The 23,810-nt window shown below is 32.9% G+C and overlaps 1 protein-coding gene and 1 long non-coding RNA gene across 3 annotated transcripts; both read right to left on the minus strand.

The window, feature by feature from the left end:
- Positions 1-73: 73 nt before the first annotated feature.
- Positions 74-1,728, minus strand: LOC126677454 (RING-H2 finger protein ATL11-like). Its single transcript, XM_050372084.2, has one exon. It carries the CDS (start codon positions 1,461-1,463, stop codon positions 198-200), a length of 1,266 nt encoding a protein of 421 aa, XP_050228041.1. The 5' UTR covers positions 1,464-1,728; the 3' UTR covers positions 74-197.
- A 20,695-nt stretch (positions 1,729-22,423) lies between these two features.
- Positions 22,424-23,564, minus strand: LOC126665258 (uncharacterized). 2 transcript variants are annotated; one of them, XR_007637573.2, is made up of 3 exons: positions 23,369-23,546; positions 22,977-23,272; positions 22,424-22,759 (listed from the first exon to the last, which is right to left on the minus strand). It is a non-coding gene; the product is annotated as an uncharacterized LOC126665258 (long non-coding RNA). The 2 variants fall into 2 exon arrangements; XR_007637572.2 differs by having other exon boundaries at positions 22,977-23,564.
- Between the last annotated feature and the right edge of the window lie 246 nt (positions 23,565-23,810).

Below are 23,810 nucleotides of genomic sequence, written 5' to 3' on the forward strand. Positions count from 1 at the left end.
CCCTTATCATATCATATAATGGTATAAACCGTCATTTAACTTTATAAATATACAAAATAATACAAGCATGCCATTCAAAAAAATATAAAATATAGATTTCAGATTTCAAAGAAAATACAATCAATCAATTACAGATGAAATTATGTACAACAAATTCTTAATTTGGTGAAACCCATCCATAGATGCCCTCTAAAAGTCTAAATTCTACTATCAGATGACACGTCATCAGCCCTTAGCCAATCAGAGGACCTTTCACCAATGTCTTTTTTACTGCTGTTTTTTTCCAGTCCAACAAAAAACTGATCAAACGGAGATTTTGCGGACTTAAAGAAATTCTTTGGTGGAGTAGCATTCACCTCATCACTACCACCTACTCCCTTCGAAGACTGGACCGAACCGGTTCTAGAAATAAATGGCGGAGTCAATGTTAAACCAGAACGGTCCGGTCGAGCTTCCCGTTCATGGTAAAAAAAGTTTTTACTGCGCCAACTGCCTCCACTCCTACTTCTGTATCCTTTCTTTGTACTTGAAGCTCTAGGAAATGCCACGCAGCTCTTTGTACGGTTCAAATGGGTATTCATCAACTGGCTCCGTATATCTTCAGGTAATCTTAAAGTAAACCGGTTCAAATTTTCACCCGGTTGAACCAATGAATGCCCGGTCGAGTGTGATCTTGGAAATAACCTACCGAATCGCCACCCAGTTGACCATGATCGAGGTGGCCTATTCTGGTTGCCTGTGTTTAAGATAATCACTTCTGGAGATTGTTGATGGGGATCATCATCACAAACATGAATTAGAACATCGGTTTGTATCTCGTTATTAGACCGTGGGAGTTGGTCTTGTTCAATCGGGTTGTTATTGTTATTCGGTTCAAAGAAACTAACCGAATCAAAAGCCAAATCACCTGGCTTGGGAACCAAATTGGCGCGGCAAACAGGACAAGTAGTATGAGAAGCGAGCCATGCATCGATACAATCAGGATGAAAAACATGGCAGCACTTGGGGATTAAACGCAGCGTTTGATCATCTTCAAACTCGTTTAAACACACCGCACATTCTAGCGAGTCCTTGCCGAGTTTATGACCTTTGACTATAGAATAAAGAAATGTAGGAAACGTGTCAATAACCTGAGCGTCAAGACCTTGCTGCCCTCTCCTCGACCACCGTCCTCCGCCGCCGAGAGGGGAGCCAGAAGGGTTGAAGTTACCTCCATGACGATATCTCCGGTCAGCACACTGGCGAATGTAAACGGAGAAAAAGCCCAATAAGAAGAAAGCACTTACGATGATCACCATTAATATTGCAAGTGAAGGGTTAAAACTTTGTATCGGAGGGGTTCCAGGGTCAGAAGGTAACGGTGTTTCTTGCTGGGCTGATATAAACGGTGCCGTATAGAGAAAGAAAAGGAGCTTAACAAAAACCAGCCCATGATTTGAGATTTGTTTATTAGTATTAGACATGGCTTATTTGGAAAATCAATAGAGTGATGATTCTCATGAGTTGAATGGAACAGTTAAGAGTGATATTTTGTAAGTGATGGGTTTTTGAATGATTGTTGCTAAAAAGAAACGCAAAGGAAACCCTAAAAAGACAGTATAATGTATTAGTATTAAAGGAGAAGAAAAGAGGTAATGATTTATGCATAGGAGATCGCAACAGAGAAACATTGTAGGTACTAATAAGGAACAGGAGGAGGCGTACAGGTTAGGCAAGGAGGAATCGATGAGTTTAGGGTTAAAAGCTAGGATGATACTAAATCTTTTCTTCATCTATCAATTTGATACCTTCTTTTTAGTTTATATCATTTTGATATTATTTTTTTGAGATGACGTTACTTTATAAAATTCAAAGAAATAGCTTCTGACGTGACAATCGGAGTGTGAAAATTCTCTGCATTTTCGTCCACCTAAGTTGTTATATTAGATAATTTTTTTAAATCTATACTGAGTACAAAATAAAAAATCAAATTGATACATATCGAAATAAAAATTAATTATAAATATCAATACATATTTTAAAAAATATATATCAAAATTAATAATAAAAAAATAAAAAAATTCACTATTCAGACTGTTTGAACTCATTTTGAACTACTAGATCTAATAAATCATCCAAAACATTATTTTTAATTTTCCGACGAATCTCATTCTGAACTACTAGATTTAATAATTCATCCAAATTATTATCTTAATTTCCTGCCGAAGATTAAAAAAATTAATTACATAAGAATGTTTTAAATAAAAATAATATAGAAATTATAATATAAACATTAGGTATAATTTATTAAAGATGGACAAGAGTTTTGAGGGGAAAAAAGAACAATTTTATTACTACAAAAAAAATATCAACTATCAATTATGAGCTATTAGCAACAACTATTAGCTATTTATCAACAACAGTCCAATCAAACATATAGCACAAAATTACTTTTCTTTTTATTATTATAACATTTCTATACCTTTTATTATTTTATCTCTTTCACTTGAAACTTTTATTCGCTTTTATTTTTTTATTATTCTTATTGTTTCTTTATAATTACCTTCCAAATAAAATATAAAGGTTTTTTGTTTATATATTATCTTTGAATATGTCTATTTTAATTTGAACTTAGCTAAACTTTAGTGAAAGAATGAGAAAATATCATTAAATGGGTTAAAAAAATATGGTTACTTAACTATATGCTTTTTATACTTCATATATTATCGTTTTATTTTTTCAACAATGAAAAGTTACAAAGTAAATTTCACGAATTATCACTTATTTAGTTGACGAAAAATTATGCGGCAAACCAACTTTTTCATTGCAGATAACAAATTATTAATCGGGATTGCTATAAAAACATTCCGTTTGAATAAAATAAAAATTTAATTACCAAAACATAAAAAATGAAGTCATAATAAACAAAGGATAAAATATTTATAGTTCAGTAGCCGCAAATTTTTTTTAACCCATTATTAGATAATTATTTAAATTTATTCTTAAAATGAAATTAAATTTCTTGGTGGTACTAAATATTTCAATTATATAACAATTTAGTATTTTTTTTTTAATTTATAAATTTGACGTGACAGCTGAGATGGGCAAATACTAGAAAAATATTCGCACTCCAATAAAGCAATCGGTTTGACTTTCATAAGCTAGTGTCGCCTGAAATAAAAATAATTCTGATCAACTAGTTCAAACAAAAATAAATTAAAAGTAAAGTGTCAAATTGATTCATGGAGAAAGGTTTGGTATCGTTTTAATTCTTAACCCATGAGTTTGACTTTGAGATTGTGGAAATCGTCCAAAATAGACAGATAGATAAATATTACTCTTTAATGTATATATATATATATTATTGGATTAAGAGTATTTTCTGATATTTATTAATTATTGGTAAGGGTTTTTTTATTTATTAGTGAGATTTTTTTTATTATTAATTATACGGTAGGTGATGTTGCCACATATATGCAATCAAGTGTTGGCATTGTGTAGATGAATTTTCCGCTTAAAGGTTAATTTTATTATCTGAAATGGCAATTTGAACAATTTAAAGTACATGGTCCTGTCCTGCAGCCTTGTGATTGAATTTTGGTACTAATACTGGTAGAAAGTTAATTGGACATTTTTTTTTAGTCTAAAATTTTTACAGAAAATTTTGTAGAAATAAGAATGGTTTGTGACTTTTGTCTTATCAATTGCTGAATATATGTAATAACAACAGCAGCTGCTAACTACATATCAATTGTCGATTTATCCAATAGCAAACGAAACATCTAGAAGATTGGAAATTTTACTTCTTAATTTTAAATTCTGTTCGGCATAATCCTCGTATTCATTTAACAAGAAGGGTATTTTGGCTTATTCTTATTGATAGAAAATTGAGAGATGTTTTCATAAGTTTTTGTGCAAGCCTGCAATAAATACATGTCTTAATTTTTGTATCAACTCCTCATACAAATTGCAGAGTTGTAAATTAATTTGCCCAGGGCTGGTATTTTAATAATCAGCCAGTGATGTTAATTTGATGTTAGTAATTTTTAAAGTAATGCTATTTAATCCATTTATTTTAATCTAATTTATTGTACCGTCCGACATGTCAACAAACGAGTGGATATATTTTAAGAGAAAAATTGAAACATAAACTTTAAAAAGAATGTTAAGCAAATGAAAAATTGACACGTCAAGTGGTATAAGAAAAAGAAAGAAATTTACATCATCAGAACACACTATAATATTATAGAAATAGCTTGTGGATATGAAGATGGTTAAGTTTGGTGGGTAAAATAATATTTTTTTTAATTTTTAAATCAAAAAATTATAGTTTGGGAGTAATTCATAAGGCTAATCACCTGTAAAACTACCGACTTTTCAATTTTTTTAATAACACCCTCATCTTGTAAAAAACCTTTATAGCACTCTATTTCGTATTTTTACGTTTCAATAGCATCCTAAAGCATTAAATTGAATTCTTTTCAATTGGATAAAATTTAAAATAAGTCCTTTATATTTACCACATATTCTAAATAATATTTAATGTTATAAATACTATAAAAACTATCTTCTCCATATTTAAAGATTAATAAAAATAAAAAATTATTTATTTAAAATAATTAAATTCCGACCAATCACCAAATTGACACGTGTCAACTGACACGTCATCAAATATAAAAAAACACCCAAACTGCCCTTAAAAATAATTAATCCAACCACACTCAAACAAATCTACCACTCAATCAAATCCAACCACACTCAATCAACCCAACCCATTGGTCAACCTATCGCCGCCGATCCAACCCACTTGTCGCCGCCGCCGATTGTCTTCCAGCCCTAAATATGTTCATGGAAGAACAGTTCAAGTTCTTGAACTGTTCTTCAAGAACATATCTTATCTGTTCTTGACGAACAGATTTGAATCTGTTCATCAAATACATATTTGGATCTGGGCGAATAGATCCATATCTGTTCGCCAAGAAAAGAAGTGGATTTGTTCTTGGCGAACAGAAGTGGATCTGTTCTTGGCGAACAGATTCACTAAGAAGACGACCCAGCTGGGTCGTCTCCGGTCATTTTTAAATCGGAGAAGATGACTGGAAATTTTCCGGCGGTTGTTGGGTGGCGGCGATGGTTGGGTAGGGGTGGTGGTCAGGTCGGTTGTTAGGTTAATCGAATGGTTTAGATTAAATTGGGTTGTTTTTTTTTTGTTTTTTTCTAAATTAAATTAGAAGTATTTTGGGCGTTTGAAATTTTTAAGGTATTTTGCTGACATGGCAGCGGATTTTTGCCCAAATAATTCCTCTTAAAAAACAATATTCCCTTTTAGTGCCTCCCACATTAATCCGCAATTGTGAATTGCGGATTCTCCCATGAATCCGCAATTCACAATTGCAGATTCGCCTTAATTACAATTAAGGGGACTTAACCAGTGGTTAATTAATTCCCTGCTGAGAGAAGGGAATCAATTTAAGTCCCCTTAATTACAATTAAGGGGAATCCGCAATTTTTAATTGCGGATTCATAGGATAATGTGCAATTCACAATTGCGGATTTATAGAGGAGGCACTAAGTGGAAATATCTTTTTTAAGGTGAATTATTTGGGCAAAAACACAGTGCAGCTGACGTGGCGCCGTCAGCTTTTTTTAAGAATGGTAGCTGACCGAAAAAGACGGCGCTAAAGGTATTTTGGTCATATTTGGGGTTTGTGGGGTTTTGTGAGCGCCGCCACAAATATCAGGGGGTTTTGTGCCCGTTTTTAAATATCAGGAGATTTTGTGCTCGAACATGTAATAACCCGGAAATTTAAGGATTTAAAATATAGCCACGTGTCTAATATTTTATTAGACGGGAGTAGGTAAATTAAATTTAAAGATAAATTTAATTTACAAGTGTCCCTAAATTTTTAATATGGCTATAGGATTGCAAATTTAAATTTTTAGAATTTAAATTTGATTAGTTATATAGTTAACGGAGAGAATATGGATTTATGAATTGGGTGCAGAATAATTCATAAGTCCCTAGCGAATATTTTTGGTGCCAATATTCGCAAAATATTTTAAAAAGGTTATCGTGAAAATTTGATAAAATTTGGAAGCAGAAATTTTATCAAGCGCAGTCAATGCGGACTTAATAAATCAAAAATGATTTATTAAGGATAAAATATATGTCGGATGGGAATAAAAATAATATTTTTATTCTTGTTATATTTTATTAGATTTTTGGTAAAATTTTCACGAAATTTGGAAATCGTTTCCGTTTAGGCTATGAACGACTAGTTTAGAAGTTGGTTTAAAGTGCATGATTGAGCTAGTACTAAACTGCACTTTAACCAATATGTATATATAACCTTAACTTGCACCAATATTGGCACAGCAACTTCATTTCTTTCACTCAGAAAGAAAGATTGAGCTGCTAAGCTCAGAAGCCAAAAACGAAACCCTAGGTTTCCGGCCGTTTGATCCGTTTCTCGATTCTAACTCCATTTCTTCAACGATTACTCAAGTAATCGAGGTAGTATATCCGTATTAAACGTTTATATCGATTTATTTCGAATATAAACTTGTTTATAAACGGTTACCGTATCGAATTATCGTTTTAAACGTCCGTATTGATTTTGAATTGTGTATACGTGATTGTGAACGTTATAATTGCGTTTTTGGACGTTTAAGCAGGACGGGAAGTCCCGGAATTTTAATTCTGGGGCTGTGCGGAAGTACAGCCCACTGTGCGTATGCACAGTGAGCTGTGCGAGCACAGTGTGCGAACGCACACTGTGCTGTGCGAGCACAGTGTGCGAACGCACACTGTGCTGTGCGAACGCACACTGTGCTGTGCGAACGCACACTGTGCTGTGCGAACGCACACTAAGCTGTGCGAACGCACAGCTGCCCCAACGAGCGGTCTGGGGTTGAATTTTCTTCGGTTTTCGGGAGACTTTCCGGGGGCGATTCCGACGTGCTTTCGCCTAATAACCCGAGGTGTTTTCCAACCGAACCTAAAACATTTTTAATAAATGTTTTTAATTAAAGTTAGTTATTTAAAAACGATAACTTGCGTTAGAAGAAAGTGAAAAGGTTTTATAACCTAAACTTATATACTTTTAAAATGATATTTTAAAAGTAAAGTTAAACGTTTATAATGGACTTTAAAAGAGTTAAAGTCAACGTTTAAACGGTTTTGAAGATTTAGCAATCGGTTTTGCTAAATGCTTAGTATATGACCGAGAATTGTTTTGACAATTAGGTCTATACTATAAATGGTTTTCTTTAGGTATTGTGATACCTAAAATAACTTCTAGAGTGAAGTTAGAACGTTTTCTCAAAATGGGAATTTATAATATGGTTTTAAAAGAAAACAGACCATAAGTGTTACGTGTTTGAATGATTATATGTTTGACCTAGATCTGGGTTTAAGGACCTAGAAGTTTTATAGGAAACATATATTGATGTGTTTTATCCTGTTTGCTTTGTGTGTTTAGTCCGACCAGCTAGCCAGCAGTCTGACCACAACCACAGGATTAAGTTCCAGACCTAGCGGTGTTTGTGAGTTCATTTGTTTACTTTTGAATATTAGTATTCAATTGTTTTTAACTCCATAAATCGCACTAAGTATGAAACTTAGCCAAGGAAGATCCACTGAAACGAGCTATCTATTGGGCAACAATAGGACTGTGTGATCACCGGTGTTAATGAACTAGATGAGAGGTAAATATTATAAGCATACATATTGAGATTAGGTTTTAAGCCAGATGCTTGCGAAGCGGCTTAAACCTATTGGGTAGTCCTGAGGTGGCAGTGATTTAAGTTCCGGCCCAGCAACCCTATACAGAGTTAAGAGGGCTGTGATACATAAGTATACAGCTCATCCTGTATTAAACAAGAGTTGTGCATATGCATTATATATGATAGCACTATAACGTAATCAGGATTAGGGTTTCATTTGGATCGAGGACTGGTAATATTTTTATATACCGATATTTTGTATATACGCGATTTTGGTATTTAATTGTAAACCTATCTACTCACTCAGAAATATTTATATTTCTGACCCCGTTGTTGTTTATCATTTTCAGGTACCTAGCTACCGGGTCTGGTCGAGCTTCCACCCTTTTCCATCAGGGAAGCTTATCTTGTTGTTATGTATATAACACTTTAAACTCTTAGATGCTGCAATAGTGTATATACGTTTGATATGCCTGTGGCCACGTCATGGTTCCTCTGTCTATATACTCTGATAGGAACCTGACTTTGTCTAGCTCTAATAAGTGGCTACTCAATAGGCATATGGTGTTTTATGGTGTCCCCTACGGGTGGCCAAGCTTCGTGTCTTTGGTCTGCAAAGACACTGTGTGTAGTTTTAGCTGGCCTTACGTTTGTGTGCCTGCTGTGCATGTCTTTAAATATGTTTGATACAACGCTTTGAAAAGGAAAGTGTTCGATATATTTTATTAAACATATTGTTCGGGTGCGCGGTTTGAAACAGGGCTGCCTGCGAGGCAAGGCACGTGAGCTAAGTCCCTGTACCACCGCACCGGTTTTCAGAAATGCGCGTGGGTCAGAATAACTAGGGTTATTCAACCAGCATTTCTGAAAGCGCGATATCGCCTATATGAATATTTTCAGAATGTGTTTTCCACATTAAACGGAAAAATGTTTTAACGGTGTTTTCTGAAAACGGGTCGTACGCGATGTACGATATATATTTATATTTAAGAGGCGAAAAATTTATAGAGGTTTTAGGCTTGCTACGGGTTTCGGAACAACCATTCCCATTCCCTAGCGCCGGTCTCGGCTCGAGTTTCGAGGTGGAAATCGGGTCGTGACAATGTTGGTATCAGAGCAATGTTTTAGGACTTGAATGTCCGAAGTATTGTTGCTGATATATGATAAGTAGAGGTACTAAAGGTACTAGAAGTCATAAGAGTTCCTAGTGAACTATTGCAGCAACATAGGATTCGAGTCATGTCTTGATCAGTTGTCAGTTATTGAATACATTCAGCTATAGATAGCAACTATACATGTGTGTAGTATGTATTGATGTTTTGATCAGGAACACATGAGTTGTTCTTATGTTCGAGACACGTTACAACTGATGGAACATGTGAGATGTTCCCAAGCTGGAAACACGTTACAATCATGGAGCGGAATGGTCAGAACAGATGACCAGTATTCGAGGAGAATGGTTCTGTTAGAATACAGGACAAATCAAAGATTTCCTCTGAATTTTTTTTTCGAGAAAATAGTTAGATTTTCTCTGAATTGTGTGTGATTGTTATATGTTTTGCTTATATAGGTTTAATAGTTGATACCTGTTATATGAAAATGTGATTTTTCTATAACTATTACATACGGTACTTATGCTGAAATTTCATGTGTTTCAGTATGTCTGGGCCAAGTAGAGCTCATACGCATGTGGGGTCTGATCCACATAATGTACCAGGTTTGCCTGTTATACCTGATACATCTGTTCCCATAGAGGCTGTTGACTCAACATCAGCATGTGACATGGACATATGGGAGGATGCTATTGGAGTAGAGGAATTAGAGAGAATGTTGAATGAAGACATAAACAGTACTGGAAATAGCCATAGCTCTGTGTCTGAATCGACTGCTACATCAGCTTATCTGGGATTTAAGGTAAAAGAGTTCTTAGCTGAGGTGGACCATCTAAGGAGGGTTCAACAGCAAATAAGACACTCGCCAAATCAGTCATGGGAATACGTGAGCGAGTGGGAGGTGCAAGAGAACCAAAGTTTGGATAAGTTGAGGGATTATATGGACAAGTATACTAGGGAAGATTTGAATGTGGAGGCATATACTGTTGAGTTTATGCGTTTATGCGAAGAAGTACCTGAGTTAGTTCGTGATGGTGAGGAAGTTGCAAGTAGGTACGTCAAAGGTTTAGGGCCTGAGTTCGAGGAACTCATGGCAGTAAAGTCTGATTCTGTAGCATATCTGGCTGGACGTGCAAAGCAGATAGAAAGTAAGTTGAGGAGGAATGACATACCCCTCCAGCCGTACTATTACACCAAACCTGAAGAACCTACTGCTACATTTCCTAGGATAGGAAACTCTGGACCCGCGAGGCACTACAACCCCTACTTTGTTCCGCGAGGGGGAAAGGATAAGGGAAAACTGAAATTCCGCGGAGGGCGAGGTAAAGGCCCGATGATTCGTGAGGCGTTTCCGTCTTCGCGATCATCGTCAGGTAATGTTTAGTTATGTGTTTGATGTTTAAGTTAGTCTGTTTATATGTTTTCAATATTCACGTTAGAATTGGAAAACATAAACTACAGATAAAAATTATATTCTTAAACAAAAAGAAATACACATATAAGTAAACATTAAAAGATGAATGAGAAATGAGAATTGACAAGTTAGGGATGTTAAAAACGTGCATCCTTAAAATTGAAATCAATAACTATTGATAATCAACCAAATGATGTGAAGCAATAATAATCCTAATGTGAGAATAAATTATTAGGATTAAGAAACTTGAAATGTTACGGAGAAGTAGTTTGAAAGAAGCTTACAGAATAAGTATTGCAGTTTTGTTTTAAAAGAATGTATTATTGTGCTCAGATGCATCATGAATGCACATTGCAACAATCACTATAGAAAAAGGAATACTTGAATTCCATATACCTATATAAAATGATTTTGTTAGGACATGCATCATGTATATTAGTATATCAAAGAGAAAGTGGATTATATAGCAACTCTTTGGGGATGAGAGATGTCATCACCCTGAGCCACAATTGTACACAAGTTTTAAAATGTGAATTGTTAGATTCACAGTTTTGAAGAGATAAATTTTAAAGAAAATCCAGCTGGTACACACATATACTTGTATATGTGGGTGAAATATGTGTATATGCACATATGTTTGAAACGATTGTTTTGAGAAACCATTTGTTTATAAAATAAAACTTTGTGAAATAAATTGTTAAGAAACAATTTGTTTTACAAAACAAACTGTATTTGTTTTAAAATGTAAGCATACTCAAACGAAAACTCTGTAATAATGTCAAGATAGGATTCAAGATAGCGAAGATAAGATGTCGTGATTTTTATTGTTCATAATAAACAATAAAGATCTGGATTCTAATGTTTCATTCCGAAACATCAGAAATTACTAAGGATTGAGAAGAGTAGGAAGTGAGAATTTACATTCTTACTCTGAGATAGACTAAGAGGTAAGTCTAGTGATGGACTTTTGTGATAAATAAAAGTTCAAAAGTAGATAATAGAAGATAATTGCGATTAAGATAAGAGAGAGTAGGATCTAATTAAACACAACTCGGTTAGTTTGACTTCAAGTAACTGTCGGTGAACAAAGTCATACGCATGTGTTTAATTAAAATGGATCTGAGATTAGTCTTACAGACAGAGCAGATGTCAGTAATGGACATATCTCTTAAATCCAAACGAGTGGTTAGATAAACCAAAACTCATAAGTCTGAGAGGAGTAAACCTCAGCACTTAACTAATAAATAATAACGAATAGTTAAAAGAACAGATGATGAAGAGGAAAATAATTTTCAGAACCAAGTAGTTACACTACTAGTTCTGATTTGAATAAAGAGAGTCGTTGATTATGTTAATGACTGGCAGACTTTGTGAAGTCGTGTCAAAGAAAGTATTCATTAATAAATAATTATTAATTATTTGATGAATAAATAATATACTTAAACAGTATAATAAACCTTGGATTAACATAAATGGAAATGTTATCAAGGTAAGAAAGAGATAAAGATAGTGAATTAAAGGAGTAAGTTTCAGATGTTATCTGGAACTAACAGAGTATAGTAAAACCTCATTAACTAGTGATCGAACCGTTAGATCGGTTTGATATTGGGATAGGATAATCCCAGGACGGTTATCTAAGTTTTAACCGTTGTGATTGGCGAACGGAGAGGAATATGATGCTTGAAGATGAAGATGATGCTGTGAAACTTGCGTGAATTTTGGCAGTGAGCCAAAAGCGCAAGTGATCACGATAGTAAGTATAAACTTTAGTTAGCTTGGAATTGTCAACATAAGCTCCATATATGTATACAAAATGAATTTGAAAACTGTGTTGAGACAGTAATTTCAGAAGATAAATTCCGAGAACCGGGCCATATGACTGTGAAGTCTAGGCTGACTGATAACGGAATATACGTGTGGCATACATGTATTTTAAGTGTCGAGCTAGAAATGCATAATGCATGGCCGACTAAAAGTAGAAAATATTTAATGAACATTTTGTTTTAATGTAAAACGGTTTGAAAGTGGAGCTAAAGTTGATAGTCAGTTAATTAAACATGATAGTAACAGCTATAGCACAGTTATGAAAACTGTTAGCTGTGAACAAGGAAGATATGTATATGGAGAAGAAGTTAAGAAGTCTAATTAACATTGGATATCCCGAAAACTAGTAATGGAAATATAGTTTTGCGGTGATTGTAAAGAACGTTAAAAGGTGTTTCATAGTGAGGTAGTTAGATTATAACCACACCCACACCTACACAACCACATTCCTGCAAAAGAGAAGATCAGTTACCCAATCTGTAACAGGAAGTTACGATAGATTGAGGAAGAAAATAAAGGACATTCTATACAAGGTATAGAAGTGTAAGGAAACTAAAAGATGAGTGGTTAGTTATGCAACAATAATCATAAAACATACTAAAAGTCATCTCAATAATAAGATGAGCCATAAACAAACAACTAAGGTTGAAAAGAAAACAAAAGAAAGAAAAATAAAGTAAATAAAGATGTGCGACAAAGGTGGTATACTAAAAATGTAGTTATCAGAAACTAGCAAAGGTAACCTAGTTTTATGATAATCCCGGAGTAAGTTAAATGGTATTAACTTATACCAACCTACTTGGATCGCTTAACAAGAAAGACTAGAGATTAGTCCTTGGAATGGTTGCAAGACGCTAAGCTAAGGAGTAAAAGGTATTCTATACGAATTATAGGATCAAGAGGAGTATACAAAGTGAACAATCTGTTTGTAGAACGGAAGTTCAAACAGATGATAAGAACAACAGTAAGGAAGAGGGATATAATTGAAGATGCCAGTCAAAGTGGTGCTATGCTTTCCGAAGCATGAAGTGAGATTAGGTATAAGTGAAATTTGGATTATAAGTGAAAAGTAAGTATATGTAAATTCGAGGACGAATTTATATAAGGGGGAGAGAATGTAATAACCCGGAAATTTAAGGATTTAAAATATAGCCACGTGTCTAATATTTTATTAGACGGGAGTAGGTAAATTAAATTTAAAGATAAATTTAATTTACAAGTGTCCCTAAATTTTTAATATGGCTATAGGATTGCAAATTTAAATTTTTAGAATTTAAATTTGATTAGTTATATAGTTAACGGAGAGAATATGGATTTATGAATTGGGTGCAGAATAATTCATAAGTCCCTAGCGAATATTTTTGGTGCCAATATTCGCAAAATATTTTAAAAAGGTTATCGTGAAAATTTGATAAAATTTGGAAGCAGAAATTTTATCAAGCGCAGTCAATGCGGACTTAATAAATCAAAAATGATTTATTAAGGATAAAATATATGTCGGATGGGAATAAAAATAATATTTTTATTCTTGTTATATTTTATTAGATTTTTGGTAAAATTTTCACGAAATTTGGAAATCGTTTCCGTTTAGGCTATGAACGACTAGTTTAGAAGTTGGTTTAAAGTGCATGATTGAGCTAGTACTAAACTGCACTTTAACCAATATGTATATATAACCTTAACTTGCACCAATATTGGCACAGCAACTTCATTTCTTTCACTCAGAAAGAAAGATTGAGCTGCTAAGCTCAGAAGCCAAAAACGAAACCCTAGGTTTCCGGCCGTTTGATCCGTTTCTCGATTCTAACTCCATTTCTTCAACGATTACTCAAGTAATCGAGGTAGTATATCCGTATTAAACGTTTATATCGATTTATTTCGAATATAAACTTGTTTATAAACGGTTACCGTATCGAATTATCGTTTTAAACGTCCGTATTGATTTTGAATTGTGTATACGTGATTGTGAACGTTATAATTGCGTTTTTGGACGTTTAAGCAGGACGGGAAGTCCCGGAATTTTAATTCTGGGGCTGTGCGGAAGTACAGCCCACTGTGCGTATGCACAGTGAGCTGTGCGAGCACAGTGTGCGAACGCACACTGTGCTGTGCGAGCACAGTGTGCGAACGCACACTGTGCTGTGCGAACGCACACTGTGCTGTGCGAACGCACACTGTGCTGTGCGAACGCACACTAAGCTGTGCGAACGCACAGCTGCCCCAACGAGCGGTCTGGGGTTGAATTTTCTTCGGTTTTCGGGAGACTTTCCGGGGGCGATTCCGACGTGCTTTCGCCTAATAACCCGAGGTGTTTTCCAACCGAACCTAAAACATTTTTAATAAATGTTTTTAATTAAAGTTAGTTATTTAAAAACGATAACTTGCGTTAGAAGAAAGTGAAAAGGTTTTATAACCTAAACTTATATACTTTTAAAATGATATTTTAAAAGTAAAGTTAAACGTTTATAATGGACTTTAAAAGAGTTAAAGTCAACGTTTAAACGGTTTTGAAGATTTAGCAATCGGTTTTGCTAAATGCTTAGTATATGACCGAGAATTGTTTTGACAATTAGGTCTATACTATAAATGGTTTTCTTTAGGTATTGTGATACCTAAAATAACTTCTACAGTGAAGTTAGAACGTTTTCTCAAAATGGGAATTTATAATATGGTTTTAAAAGAAAACAGACCATAAGTGTTACGTGTTTGAATGATTATATGTTTGACCTAGATCTGGGTTTAAGGACCTAGAAGTTTTATAGGAAACATATATTGATGTGTTTTATCCTGTTTGCTTTGTGTGTTTAGTCCGACCAGCTAGCCAGCAGTCTGACCACAACCACAGGATTAAGTTCCAGACCTAGCGGTGTTTGTGAGTTCATTTGTTTACTTTTGAATATTAGTATTCAATTGTTTTTAACTCCATAAATCGCACTAAGTATGAAACTTAGCCAAGGAAGATCCACTGAAACGAGCTATCTATTGGGCAACAATAGGACTGTGTGATCACCGGTGTTAATGAACTAGATGAGAGGTAAATATTATAAGCATACATATTGAGATTAGGTTTTAAGCCAGATGCTTGCGAAGCGGCTTAAACCTATTGGGTAGTCCTGAGGTGGCAGTGATTTAAGTTCCGGCCCAGCAACCCTATACAGAGTTAAGAGGGCTGTGATACATAAGTATACAGCTCATCCTGTATTAAACAAGAGTTGTGCATATGCATTATATATGATAGCACTATAACGTAATCAGGATTAGGGTTTCATTTGGATCGAGGACTGGTAATATTTTTATATACCGATATTTTGTATATACGCGATTTTGGTATTTAATTGTAAACCTATCTACTCACTCAGAAATATTTATATTTCTGACCCCGTTGTTGTTTATCATTTTCAGGTACCTAGCTACCGGGTCTGGTCGAGCTTCCACCCTTTTCCATCAGGGAAGCTTATCTTGTTGTTATGTATATAACACTTTAAACTCTTAGATGCTGCAATAGTGTATATATGTTTGATATGCCTGTGGCCACGTCATGGTTCCTCTGTCTATATACTCTGATAGGAACCTGACTTTGTCTAGCTCTAATAAGTGGCTACTCAATAGGCATATGGTGTTTTATGGTGTCCCCTACGGGTGGCCAAGCTTCGTGTCTTTGGTCTGCAAAGACACTGTGTGTAGTTTTAGCTGGCCTTACGTTTGTGTGCCTGCTGTGCATGTCTTTAAATATGTTTGATACAACGCTTTGAAAAGGAAAGTGTTCGATATATTTTATTAAACATATTGTTCGGGTGCGCGGTTTGAAACAGGGCTGCCTGCGAGGCAAGGCACGTGAGCTAAGTCCCTGTACCACCGCACCGGTTTTCAGAAATGCGCGTGGGTCAGAATAACTAGGGTTATTCAACCAGCATTTCTGAAAGCGCGATATCGCCTATATGAATATTTTCAGAATGTGTTTTCCACATTAAACGGAAAAATGTTTTAACGGTGTTTTCTGAAAACGGGTCGTACGCGATGTACGATATATATTTATATTTAAGAGGCGAAAAATTTATAGAGGTTTTAGGCTTGCTACGGGTTTCGGAACAACCATTCCCATTCCCTAGCGCCGGTCTCGGCTCGAGTTTCGAGGTGGAAATCGGGTCGTGACACGAACCCCCAAAAGTCAGGGGCTATGAGGGATTAAAAGCCGTGTATTTGTAGTGTTTTTATGGTGTATTTATGTTATAGTGTATTTCTGGTGTACCAATAGTATATTTCAGGGTTTTTTGGTTTATCCATGTTTTTTGGTAATTTTATGGTATATCTATATTTTTCTGGTGTATTTGTAATATTTTAATGGTGTACACTATAAAAACACAAAAGATGCACTAATGATACACTATAGCATGGAGAATCTGTCAAGATATATGGCTAACTTTAAACTCCTTTGATCACTGCCTCTTCAAATGGATAAAGCGAGACGCTAACAAGGATGCTCATCAATTGGTCCAATCGGATAAAGCGAGACGCTAACAAGGATGATCATCAATTGGTCCAATCGGAAAAGCACATGTTCCGCCTTGCTAGCGCTTCTTCTACCTACGTTTCTTAGTAGCTTGTTCTGTAATCTACTAAGGGGGTAAAAAAAGATACACTATATAAACACTATAATTACACTAAAAAAACACAATAGATACACTAACAAAAAAAAACGATAAAAAAACACAACATAAATCAGTGAAAAAATGTATTTTTAAAATTAAGGTATTTTTAGTAAATAAAAATGGTCGGACTTATAAATATTTTTAAAAATAATATAAAGTCGTAAGTAAAATATAAAATAGTGTATTATAGAAAATTTCCTCTAACTAAAATGAAATAAAATAAAATATAATAGTGAATTTATAATTATGTGAAAGTACTCATAAGATTTTCATACGCCTAATGGTTGGATATTAAGATCTTATGATGGCCACTTACTATCTCTCTATGTTCAAGATTCATGGCATTGAGATGTCGTATGAAAATGAAAATATTAAATAAAAGAAATGATAATTTAATTTTTATAAAATTTCGGATTTTGTAATTTGGGAAACAAAAATATGAAATTGCAGTACTCAACAATTATTCATAAACTTTTACCCACTGGGCCAAGAGACTGAAGGGGCTAATAATGATTTAAACGAAGACCACATGAACTGAAGAATCACCGGTAGCCGTAGAAGCAGAACCGGACGAAAGTAATGGCGTAGATTCTGATGCCCGTGGCTGTAGATCACCAGTTTTGCTAGTTACAACATCACGCTTGCATACTGGGCAAAAACTTCTCCATAAAGTAAGCCAAGAATCCACACACAAAGCATGAAATCTGTGTCGACATGGCAGAATCCGAAGCTTGTCTCCTCCACTGTACTCTTCAAGGCAAATGGCACAATTGTCATCTTCTAAAACAGCATTAAAAATAAGACTCGGCAGCATTGCTTCCACCAAGCAACTGCTCATCCTATGGAAGTCTCGGACAGAACAAGAACGAGGTTGCTGATAATAATAGTGATCTCTTCTCGTACAATATTTACGGACGAAGGAACAAGTAGCCAGTAATACTGATACGACTAGAAGAGAAACACAAGAGATAACCATAATAGGCCATGCTGAATTTGCAAAACTTGGGATTAACCACAGCTCCATCTTATAATCAAACTGATTCTTTAGTGTTGATGATCATTTCTGGAGCTAGTTTTCAGATTTTGGCATATAAACAGAAGAAAAAAAAGGCAAATTGATTTCAATATTTATAACTTTTGCCATTTTGTCAATTACAGTCCTGAAGTATAAATTTAATATTCTAGCTCCTAAAATTTACCTATTTTCAGAATTTGTTTTTATCAATTTTTGATTCCATAAATAATTATTTTATATTATTGATTTTTTTATGTCAGTTTAGGAAAGGTCAAGCAAGTTTCAAATGAAAATTGTGTGTTCGAAAATAAATTTAGACTGAAGGTTGAATATATTTGTCTTAATTTATAAAATTAACAAACTATATATCCAAATTATTTTTTAGAAATTCATTTGGTAAAATTATCAAAATTATACATATTAGAGCATCATCAGTGATGTTCTTTATAATAAAGAGCATCTTCTCTTAAATAAAGAGCATTTTAAGTTTAAAGATTAGTTTTTTTAATTCTATTACGATATACTCTCTAATTTTAACTCTTTATTTTGCCTTTTTTCAATAAATATTAATTAAATAAATTTTTTATTTTTATTTTTATATTAGATTAGTAAAAATTATATATATTAAAAAATATATATTTAATTTAGTTTGAAAATTAAATATAATTGATAAAATATGAAATAAAGAGTAAAAATTGGCTCTCCACATGTAGAGAGTCAAACTCACTCTCTTCTCCAAATATATATAATAGCTAGTCCATTAGATTTGTAATTTATTATTACATTCTTTAATTTAAAGAGTTTGCCTCTTTACAGAGTCTATTGAGAATGCTTATAATTAATATATATATATATATATATATATATATATATATATATATAAAATCGTAACCCATGCTTTTAATTTTTATTTATTTTTTTAGCTTGTGAAATTTGTTCAAAGATCTCATGCCCTAATCAACATTATAATAATGGTCATGCGCTCAACACTTATACTCTTCCACAAGTTATTTATTTTGTGATAGTTGACTTATCGAAATTGGGGCTTAATACATAGTTTGACCCCTGAACTTGTACCCTTTTACCCATCTAACCCCTAAATTTAACGTCTCACCTATCGAACCTCTGAAGTTGTTAAATAATCCGATTTAACCCCTGAACTTAATAAATATGTAAGTATTGAACCCTTCGTGTCCATCTGTCACTTGAAACGTTCTAGAAGAAATTGTGTACGGAGGGGTTAAATGTTTACGTATTTATCAAGTTTGGGGGTCAAATCGGATTATTTAACAAGTTCAGGGGTTCGATAGGTGAGATGTTAAATTTAGAGGTTAGATGGGTAAAAGGGTACAAGTTCAGGGGCCAAATTATGTATTCAGCCTCGAAATTGGCCTAATTGAAAATAGTTATCATCAAATGGGTAGTGTATGAACAGTTGCTATATCATGTATGTAAGATTTTTTAGTTTTTTCGTATCAAGATCATGCTCCTACAGTGAAATTACACAATTACACCTAATTACTTTTAAAAAAATCACCTTACAATTTTTTTGCATTTATATCCTAATTTAGAAAAAAATTCAATTGAACCCTATATGTTTCGTCTCTACCGTAAAATATTAAATTGCACTCTTTTCATTTAAAAAAACTTTTAAAATAGTCCTTCATTTTTTAACCTATATTCTAATTAGATTTTGATTTTATTAATAGTATAGAAATACTTTATTTTTAAAAAAATTAAACTAATAATAATTATTTAATTTATATTAATTATCAATAATTTTTTAAATATAAAATTGTAAAAATATATATATATTTTATTTTTTTTATTCTCCCTTTGAAGCAGAGTTTTAAAAACCGAACCAACGACTGAACCAGTGGAACAGCCGATTTGCGGCTTAACTGGTCCAACCGGTCCAACCGTCGTTTCAACCGCTTTGAGCAAAATAAAAGATACTCCAATATGAAACATGAGCTGACATAAATTAATATATTCTCTTATAATTATAATACTCTCTCATATCTCAATAATAAAAATATGTGCCACATTTCAAGCCCAACTTTCGAACAAATAAGTCCATATTCTATGAATATTAGACCTAAAAGTTAAAGAGATAATTACACCAAATCACTCAAAATCTCAAAAATTTATGTTAGTGATCCAGCTTTTTTTTCTTGCAAAAATTCCTCAATTTTATAAAATGATTTTCATGCCTACCTTTTTATATTTATATTTACTATTTTATCCTCATTGTATATTTTATAGTGTGTGTCTGTTACTATGAATCATTTTCTGCACTTCATCTTTCTTCTTCGATTTTTCAAATCTGCTTTTCATTATTCTCTCATTTTTACTCTACAACATCGCAACTGCTCAACATCTCAACTTATGTTAGAATATGGATGTGGTTGGTTGTTGGTTAAACCATCGGTCGTCGAACCTGGCTATGGTCGGCTGCGGCGGGGGTCGGACTTGACGGTGGTGGCTTTGCTAAAACTCTTGGACTTACAAATAGTGGAGCAGCGCAGAAATTTGTTGGGGGAAGAGATCGAGTGATTCTTTTATTTCTTTGGCTTTGTTCTAATTTTTTGACATCGCAACAAAATCTACTTCCGATGAAACTCCGATCATGGCAACAGAGGATGCGGCGGTGAAAATTTTGAAAAAGGAATTTGTATATTTTTAAGAAATAGTACTTCGAATTCTCAGAAATATAAGAGAAATAAAAACGAACTTCGAAAACATTGTTCAATAGATTGTTCATGGTGAAAAGAATGATGTTTTTGGTGGAAAATAAAGAAACTTGTGATGATGCAGCAAAAATTGCAAATGGAACTAACACGACATGCAGTTGTTGAACACTACACTTTTTTCAATTTATTCAAATAATTTTCAATTTTTTTCATATGATAATTGATATTTTTGTGCTTTTTGAGTTCCTTCCAGATTATATGGGCAAGAAACAAGGAAAACAAAATACAGATTAAAATGTAATGACAACACTTAACTTATCATTTTTAAATTTTTATCATATTCAACACTTCATATCTTTAACGTTAAATCTCATCCTATAAAAGACGACACTTGGAGAGTAAGAAAATTGCAATTGAAAAAGAGAGACTTTTAATTTTTTTCAAAAATGAGTGAACATAAAAAGTGAGTCTATAATTTAAATCAACCTGATGTTAATCTGATGTGAAACTATATCAACTGAACCATTTTAATTCATCTTTTTATAAAATTTGTCTTACTGCTCTTTACAATCTTAGCTGACATTTTATAAAAAATTTGAGATTTATTGTAATGTATAAATTGAATATCGGTAGTCTACAAAATTAAAAATCAACCTGATATGAACCTGATATGAACATATACTAACTGAACTACGTTAATTCATTTTTTTTATAAAATTTGTATTGGTGATCTTTACGATCTTATTTGATATTTTATATAGAGAAAATTTTGAGATATAGTCTATTATAAGAATTAAATAACTGTTTTTAATTGAAATATAACTGAAAACAACATGATGTGAACTTATATCAAATGAACTATTTTAATTTAATTTTTAATAAAATTTATCTTATTGCTTTTTAAAATCCTTATAGAGAGAATTTTGAAATTTGATGTCATACGCAAATTGAATATCTCTTTTAAGTGTACTGTATTTGACAGTGAATAAAACCAAAAATCAACTTGATGTGAACCTGATATGAAACTATATCAACTAAACTACCTTCATTCATTTTTTATAAAATTTGTCTTACTGCTCTTTACAATCTTATCTGATGTTTTATAGAGAGAATTTTGAGATTTAGTGTAATATACAAACTGAATCTCTTTTAAATGAAATGTATTTGACAGTTTATAAAGTTGAAAATCGACCTGATGTGAAACTGAAATGAACCTATAACAATTGAACTACCTAAATTTAATTTTTAATAAAATTTATCTTACTGATCTTTACAATCTTATCTGATATTTTATATAGAGATAAGTCTGAGATTAGTGTAATATAAAAATTGAATATTTTTTAAGTGAAATGTATTTGACAGTATATGAAACCAAAAATCAACCTTATGTGAACCTGGAATGAACCTTTATTAACTGAACTACATTAATTCAATTTTTAATAAAATTTATCTTGCTGCTGTTTACAATCTTATCTGATATTTTATATAAAGAGAATTTTGAAATTTAGTGTAATATAGAAATTAAAATTCTTTTAAGTGAAATATATTTGGTAGTCTATAAAACCGAAAATCAACCTGATGTGAATCTTAATATAAAAATTTCCACATATAAGGTAATTATATTTTCATATATCTAAACATACAAATCCATTGAATTTGTTAACCATGCTATTGAGACAATGCATACCGAATGCAAAAGAAGAGTAGTATTTGTTTTTAGTGCGTTGGTTGATGATATGAGTAAACTAATGTTCAAGATAAAGTCAAAATATACATCTCTGCCATGATCTGATGCACAAAAATGTTCAATATTGATTTGATTGTAAATTGAAGGCCATGTTCCACTTTATCTTCATGAAATGGCTTTGGGCATATAATGGTTAAGGAAGTTATGAGGTATAAGAGTATAATGCAATACCATGAATGACAAACCATCAACTACAAAATCACCCACTACAATCTAAAACTTTTTGAACTCCAGCAAACTAATGTAAGATTTAGATAATATAAAATCAAGTACAAACAGCTCTGAAAACTTAAAATAAATCATAGATTGTCATATAACCATACAAAATACATTTATTAGCATTAAAAAGATGTAGCAAACCACATAAGAACCACCTAAACCAAGAGGTCTTAACAGCTGCATCAATCAAGAAGAGTAGGAATAGAGAGGCAGTTACAACAAGCAAATTTAAGCGCATGTCACCAAAATGAAATATAAGTATCTAACATAAATAAAATATTGATAACGCAATCTTCACCGTAAACTTGCTGCAACTGTTTTGCAACGACTTGAGTACCATCGGGACTTCCATCATCCACATATAATGTCAAAGTCAACATCCCTAAACATAACAAGAAAAGTAACAGTTTCACTGGTATAGTAAATAATTATAAAAATTAATTGCAGTAACATACTAATAATTTTGGAAATGAATAATTGCAGTAACAAACTAACAATTGTAGATTAACTGAACATTGCTTAAAGTGTGAAACCTAATTATGATCAAATATAATATATAGGTTCAAAAATTGCGATAAAACAGAGAGCAATTGAAGTACCTGAGATTTTTAAAAATTTGGGTAAACGATGAGAGCAATGTTGAGACGCTCGTTGTAAGTTTGGATTATGATACTGTACTTGTTTTGATTATAATCATATTTTGATTATGACTCGTAATCGGTTGATCACAATAGCTAAACCGCCATTGCTCCTCTTTAGTCACTCGTCGCCTCCGTCATTCCCCATTACCATCATCATCATCAACCTCGGCTACGATTATTGGTTGATCAAAATAACTAGACATCATTTTTCAACTGTGTAATCATATTGCTTTGGGTTGGATACTGACAAATTTCTGGTAGAATATTATTTTAAATATGAATTCGATTGGGGTGGAAGAAGATGACAGAATCAAAATAAAACATGAATAAAATCTGAGGGAAACACTCACCGTCGCCGGACTCCCACCGGATCTCTGCTGGTCAGTGGCCTTTATTAGTAGCAACAAGCGTTCAAACATTATTCGATTTGACAAAGAAGAATACAAGTATGGGGGTATAATTGTCCTATCAGTTTTATTTTTAGTTTGTTTTGGGTTATGAGGGAATTGCGAAAACTTTTCTATTTTTTTGAGAGATTTTGTCAAAATAAAAAGGTTAAGGTAAAAACATTAGACATAGTCTATTTTGAGGGATTTGTGTAGATTACCCTTTTTTTAGAACCGTAATTAATAGATTAGTTATTAGAGATTTTTACAAAAGAAATACAAAAAAATTATGAAGTCATGTTTAGTTTTGGAAAATATTTTTTGATTTTTTGAATTTTTTGATTTTGATTTTTTTATTTTTTATATAGAAAACTAAAAAATCAAAATTTTATTTACTTATTGAATA

The sequence above is a fragment of the Mercurialis annua genome, linkage group LG1-X (assembly GCF_937616625.2).
Source record: "Mercurialis annua linkage group LG1-X, ddMerAnnu1.2, whole genome shotgun sequence".
In the NCBI taxonomy this organism is placed as follows: Eukaryota; Viridiplantae; Streptophyta; class Magnoliopsida; order Malpighiales; family Euphorbiaceae; genus Mercurialis; species Mercurialis annua.